The sequence below is a fragment of the Cylas formicarius genome, unplaced genomic scaffold (genome assembly GCF_029955315.1).
Source record: "Cylas formicarius isolate icCylForm1 unplaced genomic scaffold, icCylForm1.1 PGA_scaffold_10__41_contigs__length_53128322, whole genome shotgun sequence".
Taxonomy (NCBI): Eukaryota; Metazoa; Arthropoda; class Insecta; order Coleoptera; family Brentidae; genus Cylas; species Cylas formicarius.
The window spans coordinates 37,253,372-37,266,458 of NW_026844214.1; the positions used below are offsets into that span (position 1 = coordinate 37,253,372).

At 31.1% G+C, this 13,087-nt stretch overlaps 3 protein-coding genes across 3 annotated transcripts in view; 1 reads left to right on the forward strand and 2 right to left on the reverse strand.

Moving 5' to 3' along the window:
• Positions 1 to 7,518, reverse strand: part of LOC132700290 (serine/arginine repetitive matrix protein 1) — a gene marked incomplete in the record, with an annotated part of 23,065 nt that extends 15,547 nt beyond the window's left edge. Inside the window, 1 exon segment of the mRNA XM_060667475.1 lies at positions 6,994 to 7,518.
• Positions 7,519 to 9,070: 1,552 nt separating this feature from the next.
• On the forward strand, positions 9,071 to 11,141 carry LOC132699120 (ATP-binding cassette sub-family F member 2). Its single transcript, XM_060665636.1, has one exon. The coding sequence runs from the start codon at positions 9,186 to 9,188 to the stop codon at positions 11,052 to 11,054; it is 1,869 nt and encodes a 622-aa protein (XP_060521619.1). The 5' UTR covers positions 9,071 to 9,185; the 3' UTR covers positions 11,055 to 11,141.
• Positions 11,142 to 11,440: 299 nt separating this feature from the next.
• LOC132704390 (uncharacterized) lies at positions 11,441 to 12,385 on the reverse strand. The gene is made up of 2 exons (XM_060674361.1): positions 12,092 to 12,385; positions 11,441 to 11,992 (listed from the first exon to the last, which is right to left on the reverse strand). The coding sequence occupies exons 1-2, from the start codon at positions 12,202 to 12,204 to the stop codon at positions 11,629 to 11,631; spliced, it is 477 nt and encodes a 158-aa protein (XP_060530344.1). The 5' UTR covers positions 12,205 to 12,385; the 3' UTR covers positions 11,441 to 11,628.
• Between the last annotated feature and the right edge of the window lie 702 nt (positions 12,386 to 13,087).

The following is a 13,087-nucleotide window of genomic DNA, read 5'->3' on the forward strand; positions in this document are numbered from 1 at the left end:
ATATATATATATATATATATATATATATATATATATATATATATATATATATATATATATATATATATATATATATATATATAATGTATATATATATATATATATGTATATATATATATATATATATATATAATATATACTATATATATATATATATATATATAGAACATCCAAAATGTCATTGCAGATTAAATATGTCAACACCGTGTCTTTATCAAATGTGACAAATCTGAACTTTTAGTTCTTATTTATTTTGATTATTATTTTTATTTTTTTTCTTCACTCTTTTTATATTCGACAGATGGTTAAAATAACATTGGCGTGTATTCTAAATTTATGCGAATGAAAATGGCCATGGCACCCGCTGGGTCACCCGAAATTGCCCGGAAGTACACTAATGTAGACAAATATTTATAGCATCAGATTCTACCAACTTCGTTCGAACGTAACCTGTTTGCTTTTGCAGATATCTTTGGAAGGGAAATACAAATCGCAAGGTGTGGCTTTTTTTGCACCAAATAGCAAAGTGAAGGTGATCGTGTTCTTAAACGCTTTCATTATGTATCTTAATCTCTGCGATACTTGTTTTAAAACTATCGAACGACACCCAATGCATATAAAACATTCTTTAGAACTTTTGCCAATATTTATTGTCATCGGTAATAATAAAACTAATTTATCTCGAACATCAATAATGCAATACAACGAAGTAATTGGTTTATTATAATCTAGATAATTGATAAAGCAATGTCCGATTCATATACATATTAACAACAGACAGAAATTATGTAAATCCCAAAATATGCTTATACAAGGTCGCAAATTTTACAATAAGCCTTAAAAAAATGTAGTTGCCGTTTTCAAATAATCGCCATCTTGGTGTTTAGAGGTATATAAATTTGTTAACAAAATTTCCATAAACTATTAGCCTGCCACTTTTCTTATTATTCGAATTAATAATCACGAACGCCACTGCTTACAAAAAAATTAATCCCACTATAAATTTGTTTATAAATAGCAATAAGACCTACTAAGTTTGAATATAAAAACAAACAAACAAAAAAGAAACAATTTCTTTCGCAATATTTCATCATCCTGTACCTCCAAAACGAAACATTTTAGGGCATTAATATGAACTTTTTTACCTATTTTTTTCTACTGAAATAATATATTATGCAACAAGTGCGGTAAACGGCATTTGACTCGCGAGTTTTTAATAAACGAGTTGTCTAAATATCAAAAATCATATAAAGATCCCAGGGATAAAGTAACAAAGTAAGAAACTACTCATACGAGGAAATCAAGAGCTATTGGAAAAGACAAAAGGCATTTTTCATCAAAGGTTAGTTCTGCTAAAAAATTAGTCATTAATTAGTCATCAACTATATTTTTTAATAAATACAAAAGTGGACTGAAACAAACTTAAGGGGTTATAAAAACTTGCATATCCAAAACAAAAATATGGCGATCGTTCGACAGCTATTTTTAGAGCAACAATAATTATTACTAAACAAAATAATTTACTTGTTAAAAAAATACCAATACGAGATAGATATGTATGTAAACCAATTAACACAGTACGCGTAGTGTTAACTATGTCAAATGAAGGAAGGGAAACACTTAATATAAAGAGGCGTTATATAACGTCGTTACACTCGAATACAATCGCGACATTGAGGACGACGCAACCATTATCGTGAACATGTAACTGTAATTATGACCCTCTGTATATGGTTAAACGTAACGGAAGTACCAGTAAATATCAGTTCAACGTACTTCCATTGTAATCATTTTTTGAGCAGATATTTTTTGCTAGAATCAAGAATGAAGTGCCTTTTTTTATTTAAATAAAACTGATTTCTCCATAATTAATGATATAATAAACAATTTGTTTGTCAATTTGCTGTTTTTCTTAATTCACAAAACTCTTTGAAGGTTATTAAAAAAGGCTAAATATAAATGTGAAAATAGCTATTAAACGATTTAAAATTTATCAACAATTTTTTTACGTTATACAAACGATCATTTTGCGTTGGTGTGTATTGTTAAAGTCTGAATTCTACGAACATATGAAGCCTTGATGCAATCCGTTAATAAAAATAATAGATGTTGTTTACTTTTAGGAAAAGTGGCAAATCATTTTTCTTAAAATTTGTTGTCCTCACATTTATTCCGATTCTTAATAATAAAAAAAACAGCAACACTTCTCAAAAGGTACTCTTCATAAGGGTATGCGATTCGCAGTGACTTCAATAGACGATCAGAGGATGAACCCCGGCTACGAATTTCAATTAGAATTTAGAAATTTAAATTTTAAACTTTTGGTTAGTATGATCTGCTTTTGCTTTATTTTCCACCACGTTCGATCACAAAGTGACCCAAAACATTTTGAGCAACATTATTTTTGAGAAAATAATATTTTGTTTATTAATATTATGTTATATATAGAAAGGTTCAATAGTCGCATCGAAAACGTTGTGTAAATTGATGTATGATGTATTCGTGGATGTAAACCAGTGCATTTTTTTAAGAATATCAAATTTCTAGGAAACTTGTTTGTCATTGTTCTCAAAAATATACAAAATCTATTAGATATTTTTATCTATAGATTTTTATAGCTATCTAAGGCTAAAACTTCCCACAGCTTTTTGTGTCACTTGGTATACCTAAAGCTTGCATTTCAATTCAAACTATATATCAAACAACATAATAAACTAAACGTAATAGTATAATATAATAATAGTATAGTATAATCTATTTCCTATAATATATTGGCAAAATATACCTGAAAATAGCTTCTTCTATTTTCAAACCCGTCTCTCGGAATAAACTCAGCAGAAGCGAATTGAACGGTTTAAACCAACAAAACAAACACTGACGAGAAACGGGTTTTTGATATTTATAGATATTTTAGCAACAGAAAGAAAAAGTAACAACTTGTTTGATATTACGGTATATAAATTGCAAATTGCCATATAAATAAATCTTCAGATAAAATGCTTAACACATATTTAATAATTGACACGTATTTTACAAAATTTACGTAAATTGAATTTTTTTGTTAAATTCAGATTGCCCAGATAAATGAGATAAATGAACCTAGGGGGCATCCAAAACTAGAAGGCGGCAGTTGAAAACCGATAATATAAACAAATGTACCGTGCTTTCAATTTATCTTGATAACATTTTAATTGGCTGTAACTTTTTTGTTTTTGGTGATATCAAGGTAAACAAAATTTAGGGTTAGTAGCCAAGTTTTTTTCTAGGTGACGTATAAAACAAAACACTATCAATTTTCTGACATATAAGACTACATCATATATTTTTTAATAATATCTTATTCCTATTACAAATAAAAATATGTTTATGTTTGACATATTCGTAAACAACTTTGATGGTTGAAGCCATTATTGTTAAAATGGTTTTTCGCGAATTTTGCATCCGTGGAAGGAGTCATATGCTTCAGTATACTTTCTGAATAATAAAAGTGCAATCCCAGCTCGTCGTCAGTATATTAGACTTTATCCGGAGCGCCGAACTCCTACAAAACAGACATTTCCAAGGCTGGCAAAGAAATTGGGAGAAAACGGTAACGTATTAAATGCTAAAAAGGTATGCCGGAATCATAATATTTTAAATGAAGAAAATAAAGCAAACGTTTTAGGATTCTATGAAGCACACTGTATTACTAGAGTATATGAAGAGACAGATATTTTTCGGGGATCAATCCACTTAGTTTTGAAAGAATATACATATGATGCATTTAAACTTCGTAAAACTTAAAAACTAAGTGCACAACAAATTCAAAGTGATTCATAATGAGAATAATAATTTTTTGTAAAACATTTTATGGACTGATGAAAATTCGTTCACTACAAGAAAGGGTCGTAATAGACCAAATATGCGATATTGGTTTTTAAATACTCCTAGACAAATACACGAAATAAAATCCCAGGGGTACCAATCAATGGTGTGGTGTCATAGGTGGGCATATTTTGGGTCCGATATTTATAGATCAAAAGTCAACTCGAAATCATTATTTGCACCAAACAGAACAATATATAGAAGATTTACCCCTAAATACATCAACGCTAATAATATAAGAGCAAGACGGTGCCCCTCATCACAATGTTGTGCAGGTTAAAAATATTCTTAACATGGAATATCCCATGGGTTGAATAGGAAACGGCGAACTATGGATTGGCCAGCCAAAAACCCCGCCCGATTTTTTCTTTTGCGGCACATAAAAAAATAAAGTAAAATAAAGAACTCGTTGTCGGCAAAAGATTTCAGAGGCAATCAATCAGTTAAGAGATAATCACAACAACAATTAGAGTGCATGAGAAATGTGTTCAGGAAAATGCTTAATGAAAAATAGTTAAAGAATTTTTTACGTTAGTGTGTCTTGTCATTTTTAATGTTTTTAATATGTTATATTCTATTAAACACATATATAATATACAGGGTGTTCCATTTAAAAAATATAATGTCGTATGTGGCTTAATGTCAGAAAATTGATAGTTTTGAGGTTTATTATTTTTAACTTCGCTAATATGTAACTGTGATTTCAGTTTCATGTAATAAAATGTTATAAAATGTAAGATGTCTATTGAACTTGAATGAAAATAAGCGAATTTCGTATAAAATAATGAAACTTTCTGCATATAATTCTGTAAAGAAATATATTTCAAATTTATAATTTCTCTGTTTTGACTGCTAGATCTATTGAAGAATCACGAACTGGTGTATCTGCTTATTGATAATATATGTCTTACCTGTTATTGATATTAGAGTAATAAACCACAATTTTTGTAGTTTTTCCTTTCCTTTCTTCGTTTAAACGGTTGCCACGAATCTTATTATGATTTTTTTTTGGCTAAAAATCTAGGAAATTTTAGTGTCGGAAATGTAACATAGAATGCCGCTGCTTTTATGAAGAACTCAGTTTGTGTGACTACCTACAGCAAACAACAATAGGTGCTTAAATAACTGCATGCATCTATGCAAAAGTATAGAAAATTGAACACCTTGAACATCATAGCTATGCGGCTTTCTTCTATTCAAATTAAATACAATGCATCATATTTACATGCATAAATTATTAGCGATTGTCTATAAAATTCGAGATTGCAAAATTTTGCAAGTTGATGCCATCTTCGTATTATTCGTAACCATTATGTAACCCTGGAGGAGGTTTATATTGGTTTCAAAAACAGTTATCGAAAAGGCTTATCTAGGAAAACATACGTTACAACAAATCGGTTGAGAAATCATTATTTTCTAAATTTGTACAGCTCAAATAATTGCATTTTTCTGTGACGTGAACATAGTTTCATGGTTTATACAACGGTGTATCGATCTCCCATTACAAAGAAACATCTGAAAAAAACAGCGAAAAGGTTACAAATTTAACTAATTAAAAATCCTTCTTTTTGTTATTGAATTCTTTTCGTGTTTTTTTTTCCTTTTCACGAAAAAAAACTTCTTTTGTATCGGCGATTTAATTTCAGTTATAAATGTTTACAAAAATAATTAGATAAATAAATAATTTAAGGGTTTAGACATTTTCGTCTTAAAATTTCATTTTTCAAACGAGTCTAGAAAACATCTCCAAATTTTTAAATTTACTTTAAATTGTCAACCAGAAAATAAGAATAGTGGAATTATTAATACGTAAAAAAAATGTTTTCGCTTCTTATCGTGTACCTTAAAAGGCCTAAAGTCTAATCAAATCATTTCAAAATAATGTTGTTGACCTTTACAGCAGGTATATGTTTTTATTGCTTGTCGGTAAAAAGCGTTGAATTGCGTCGAAATAAATATGCAAAAGCTATAATAATAAATAATTCATTTCGTTATGTCCTTTGTCCGCTTCAGAGAACCAAACGCGGAATGTAGCCTGCTACTTGCTTGAATTTAAAGGGAGAGGCAAAAAATACGTATATACTTATCAAAACTAAATACGATTTCTTCGAAATATCGTAGAAAAGCATTTTATTAGAGTACGTAAACAAAATTACGTAGCTAAATAGGTGTACAATATTTAAAGTTGCCAAATACAAGTAAGATTTATGGTTTCGAAAGTGTTTCACGAAAGTAAAAGGCAATTTGAATGTGAGGTATTCATTCAGCTCCCCGTATTATATACGGAAAAATGTTGACTATGTTTCGAATGTCACGAATAATGAAATTCTAGGTCAAATACTTAAATTGCTTATTATATATGTATCGCAAAGTTTTGATAAATTATAGCGCAAATGATTACATAATGTATATTAGTAACAGTTGTCGTACTTAAGTTTAACTTAATGAAATTCGAATATGTGACAAGTGCTACTGTATGTGAATGTCTTGTCGTGGGTAAATTAAAATTGTTAGTAATAATAACACTACAATGAATTCGAAACCTTGTCTTTCTCCTTATTTACTACCATACTGTCATCAAATATTCTTCTTTTGTTTTAGTTTGGAAAATCTTGGACAAATTCTAGGGATGACGGCAAATAATCGTTCTGGTTATTTCTTTCAGATAGTTGACAGAGAAAGTGACAAGTCCATTATACATTTAGATCCTCACGATTATAATTTCGGTGTTCTAATTTGATGAGACTTATAAGCAGGAAAATTAATCTGTTTTATCTAAACTATAGTTAATCACTTAATCAACTTTCATGTCCCTGAATTATTGTTATTATCCTAGAGTTTGTTAGTATCCGTTTACCAATTAAACCCAGCGAAAGTTTTGCTACTTTCTAGCAAAAAGTAGCATGGCTCCATGGGGCACAATGTAAAAAGATTAAATCCTCATTTTTAGCTCCCCATACTGAACTGACCAAAAGAAAACGAAGTTTAATTATTTAATTTCCCGGAACAGAGTCGCAAAAAATCTAATTTCGGATTTTCAACTTTAAACTTATAGAAAAATTAACCCTTTCACTTTAGTGAGTATCTTTATTGTTCTATTCTCAAATTAAAACATAGCTTACGTCTTACCTTGGTAATACCGCTCCCACAGACAAGCCTTTTCTGCTAAAAAAATTGCGACACCCAAAAAAAATAATTTTTCAGATCATTTCACTTAAATCGACACTGCTACCCCACCGTCACTTTTTTTTAACTAGATCAGTTTCCTTTAAGACGTACACCATATACAGGTAAGTTAGAACGCTTAGAACCAAAGTGATTGCAAGAAATTTCAAGTATATAAACGCAATGTCTTTTATGACGCGCGTCGTATTGTTCACGGCAAGTAATTTAAAATTTCCAAAAATTTTCTATTGATAGTTTTCTTTACTGGATACACTGGTATAGGTGACAGCGCGTACACTCCGATGACGGCCAACTTTAAAACAGTAGAAACATAGGGATACTTGTCGATCTGTATCGAGATATAATTTAAAAAGCTGTATAGATGATGTAGCATTAAATAAAAAAACTCGAAAAGATATTTTAACGCACAGGAGAACCGAAATCGCGTCAATTTCTCGACTTTGTGACTTAAGAATCGTATCCACTGAAAGCTGGTAGAGTGGGTACTAAGTGAGTGGTTTGACTTGCAACAGGTCCGTAATCGAATACTTAACAGAAGCGAGTTCTATACATTGAAAAATTCCAGTAATACTTCTAACAATTCTTTAATGTTATTTGGTAACGTCCAAATACCGGACTAGCAATTGTAAAACTCTCACTATTAGAATGTATGGGACGCAATTATAGAAACGATGAGTTTTTCCATGCCCTTTACAAATATGGCAAATATCTAAAATATTTTGATTTTCTTGCTATTGAAACTTATATTTTTCTGACAATTGAAAATTGTCAAACATTTTGCTGACCGGTCCATCCACATATTAAGTGTAATGTAATATAATTATTCATGTTTTACATTGGAATAAGTCGATTTACCTTTGAAGCGTTTCATTAACACGTCAAAAATCAAGTAAAAAAAATAGAAGACATTTTTGATAGAAACTTTTAAAAGTTGTTAATAATTTTATTCACATGTGTTACTATAAATATACCTCATATCATATCATCATAAAAACACTTCAAATTACTAACAATTTGCACTTTCAATCAAAAAATAGCCCAGAAAATCACATTTTAGCAAAATCTGCAAAAAACTTTTTAAAATTTGTACTTCTTTTATTCGTTTTTTAAGTTCTAGATAATTTACGAAATACAATTTAAATATTATTATTTTTAATGTAAGCAATACAATGAGTCTTTTTTTTTTATTTCTAACGACAAAGGGATTCGCCACCTTTCCAAAATTTGAAAAAGCAAAATATAAAGATATATTTTTGGTATTTCGAATTTTGTGGAACTACAAGCGTAACTTGTAATACATTATTAAAAGGGTAATAAAAGAATCTATTCAAACTGTACAAATCCAATATGGAGTTTATTACAAAAAATGCTATAAATATAATACAAAGCTCAATACTTTTCAATGAGAAACTATTGGGTAAGTTTTATGAATATGTTAAAATGAACTTTTTTTTCCTAATTTAGGTTATACAGAATAGCCTCTCTTACCCTTTTCGATACACGGCACCGATGAAAATCAAATTATAAACTCCAGGTATTATACAATTTGTTTTATGCTTTTATTTTTTCTCTACCAATGAATGTAAACACAAAGCATTTATTTTTATTTCATTTCAATATGTTATAATGCTTCTAATATGCTAGTTTTGCACAGGTCGGTTCTAGACCAAGCACGATAACCAGATGATAGTTACACAGGCGATTATTTCAGCAGTTTAGCACGAACTCGGCGATACCAGTGGTGTCATCTTGCCAACTCAAACATGTTCATTTTATTTTAACTTTTAATGTAATAAATTTCTATTAAAATTACAATTTCTATTATATAACATTATCCCCTAAATACTAACCCGAAATATGCAACGCATGGCGATTACCTACCTTCGAATCTTTGGTTCTCGACGAGACGAGAACAGCTAGTCGATTTTTTGATACCAAGACATGTTTTGTGGGCTGCCTACCAAAAGGTAATGATGTCAAATTTATTCATTGAGTTGATGTTACAATCTGTGAAATTGCACACGTTTTCTGTGGTGGGGAAGGGACCGCGTTTTCTGCTTCGCCAGATTTAGTAGCGAACAGTCCGATTTTAATGAATTTTTCGATTTCTTAAAAAGATTGTGTCATCTGTTACCATGCCTTCTGACGCTAAAAAACGCGAGCAACAACGCAAAAAAGAAGCTGCAAAAGCTCGGCAATCTGGGAAAAAAGTTGCCAAAAGTGAAGAACAAAACGGAAAAACTGAGATTTCAAACGGCACACAAAATGGATCTGAAGAGCTCAGCGCGGAAGAGGCACTTTGTGCAAAATTAGAAGCGGATGCGAGACTGAATGCAGAAGCAAGAGCTTGTACAGGCTCATTAGCAGTCCACCCTAAATCAAGAGATATAAAAATTGATAATTTTTCTATAACCTTTCATGGAAGTGAAATGTTACAAGATGCAATGCTTGAATTGAATTGTGGAAGACGTTATGGATTAATTGGTTTAAATGGTAGTGGAAAATCAACACTTTTGGCTGTTCTTGGTAACAGGGAAGTTCCTATTCCTGAACATATTGATATATTCCACTTAACACGTGAAATGCCAGCTTCTGATAAAACAGCCCTACAGTGTGTAATGGAAGTTGATGAGGAAAGAGTTCGATTGGAAAAGCTAGCAGAACAATTAGTAGCTTGTGAAGATGATGAATCTCAAGAGCAACTTATGGATATATATGATCGCCTTGATGATATTTCAGCAGATACAGCTGAAGCAAGAGCCGCAAACATTCTCCATGGTTTAGGATTTACTAAGGAGATGCAAAATCGAAAGACGAAGGATTTTAGTGGAGGGTGGCGAATGCGCGTAGCCCTTGCTAGGGCTCTGTATGTAAAACCACATTTACTGTTGCTAGATGAGCCCACAAACCATTTGGATTTAGATGCTTGTGTGTGGCTTGAAGAAGAGTTAAAGCATTATAAAAGAATTCTTGTGTTAATTTCTCATTCTCAAGATTTTCTTAATGGTGTTTGCACAAATATTATCCACATCAACAAAAAAAGGCTTAAGTATTACACCGGTAATTATGATGCATTTGTTCGAACTCGTATGGAACTGTTAGAAAATCAAATGAAGCAATATAACTGGGAACAGGATCAAATTAATCACATGAAAAACTACATTGCAAGATTTGGCCATGGTTCTGCAAAGCTAGCAAGGCAGGCTCAATCTAAAGAAAAAACTTTGGCAAAAATGGTAGCTCAAGGTTTAACAGAAAAAGTTATTAGTGACAAGATTGTGACATTTTATTTTCCAAGTTGCGGCAAAATACCTCCCCCAGTCATCATGGTACAAAATGTTAGCTTTAGGTACAATGAAAATTCACCTTGGATTTATAAAAACTTGGAATTTGGGATTGATCTAGATACCAGATTAGCATTGGTAGGCCCCAATGGTGCTGGAAAAAGTACCTTATTAAAACTGCTGTACGGCGATTTGGTACCTACTGAAGGTATGATTAGGAAAAACTCTCACCTTCGAATTGCACGATACCATCAACACTTGCATGAACTCCTTGATTTGGATTTATCACCTTTGGATTATATGATGAAATGCTTTCCTGATGTCAAGGAAAAAGAAGAAATGCGAAAAATTATTGGAAGATATGGTTTAACAGGAAGACAACAAGTCTGTCCAATACGCCAGTTATCTGATGGTCAACGATGCAGGGTTGTATTTGCCTGGTTGGCTTGGCAAGCCCCTCATTTACTATTGCTTGATGAACCTACTAATCATTTAGATATGGAGACAATTGATGCTTTGGCAGAGGCAGTAAATGACTTTGAGGGGGGCATGGTGCTTGTTAGTCATGATTTTAGATTAATCAGCCAAGTTGCTGAAGAAATTTGGGTATGTGAGAAGGGAGCAGTTACAAAATGGAAAGGTGATATTCTTTCTTACAAAGAACATCTTAAATCCAAAATTATCAAAGAAAATGCAAAAACAGTAGACAAAAGGCATTAACTGGTCTTCATCAATAGTTAATTATAATTATTGATTTGTTGTAAAAGTATTAATGCTGTGAAAAATAAATTTATGTTTCACTTTAAATCCATTGGCATTTACTTTCTCTTTTATTAGTTTGCTTCATGCTAAACTTACACAATAATAAGAAAAAAGAGTGGCCTAAATCAATTAACCATAACCAAACCACTTTAACTGTTAAAAACGCTTTATTTAAAATGTTTATTACTATTTTTGGAGAATTGCCATATCCCAAAGAAAAATATATGAGTTATTAGCAAATAACACCAGACTCAATTAAAAATATCTATGTCAGTGACAATCCTTGTCTTGTGTCAGTAGAGTTTCGGGGTACCATCCCTAAGTAAAGAAACAAAACGATCTGCTTAAGTAATTCACTTTATAATTACAATAAAATGTCACAATTTTGTTTCTAGTCAATTAGCAACTTCAGTAGAAACATCACAAATAATAAATTACAATCTACACGAATTAGAAATAACTGTGTTAGAACTTCAGAGTAAATTTAACAATAAAAAGTGGGTATATTAACATTATCCCCTTGCATACTTGGTCACCAAATATCGCAAGTAACATTCCAGCATACTTTATCTGGTTTATGAATAACTTCATGTGAACTCAAATTTACACTGTTATTGGTTACATAGTTGCACAAAGTACATTTAAATAACAATTTTGAATAATCTTTTGTTTTACGAGATTTTTTAACATTTTTGTGGGTTAACACATGTTGTTTTAAACAACCTTTAAAAGCTGATCTGTAACCACAATCATAACATTCATACATTTTCATAACCTTTGTGTCATGACATGACTTCACTTTATTTTCTTGTGAATCAGGCGGAGTCCTATTGGATAATAAATCTGCCTGCACATTATCGGAACTACTGTCAGCATCGTTCTCCAATTTTATGAACCTTAAAAAAAGTAATGTGGATATATCCTTAATTTCTTTATGATAAATAAAATGATACACAAATTTTTATTAGTAGGCGGTATCCCTTTAGGAAACATACTTCCGTTTTAAAGGGTCTTTTTGAATCACTTTTTCCTTTTTAATAAAATGTTTATTGTCGTCAATCACATTATTAGCCGGTAGAAGTGGCTCTTTCTTCAAAGCTTTGGGCATGGCTTCCACAAGACCTGGGTCAAACTTGAAATTAAGACACGTGATGAATAATTACATATCTTTGCATTAAAAAATACCCACTCAAAAAAAAAACAAAATAAAATTTAAATTACAACAAAAATAAACCAAAATAAAAACAACGAAATACTGCTACAGAATATCAATGAATCAGAGAACAGAATCGAAAACTTTTCAAAGTAACAGTGACATCAAGCAGGTTGCGTTCCGTTGTTAAAAAGATGTCCGTTTGAAAGTTGGACTACGTGGTGCTCCAGTAACGTTTCGCCGCCCACTCTCAAATAATTACATCCGTTTATATGTTATCAAAATATAGAAGCATATTTTCACATAAATTATGGTTAGTGCTTATTAGTTCAGATTAAATGAAAGAATCCCAGAATTAAGACATCCGAAGCATCCAACTTTCAAAATTATGAGCTTTTGAAGATTTGACGAAGGAAACTAATCTGGTATGAGGATGATGTCGCAAAAAAGAGAATATGGAACAAATATTATTTTTCTACTCCCTATTCTAAAACATTCAATCAATCAATCAATCTTCATTTATTCATATTTCATTTCACAATAAAACAGTTTTTATTGCCGGTTGAATTTCCGAGTAATGTGGAATTGCGGGGTTGCCGATATTTATAAATTTTCTGGGAGATAAAATATAATTATATTGAAAAGTTCGAGACAGTCCAGGACGTTGTCGGAAAACCTGAACATGTACCACCGGCCATTCCTGTCCGGTTAAACATATTAGCGACCGGATATTTTCGCTAGATTTCAATCATAGCATTTTGACGTTCATTAATAATGTATTGTGTATGTATTGGTTTGCTAAAAACTAATTCTAGAAAAAGTTTACTCGATCGTTTAT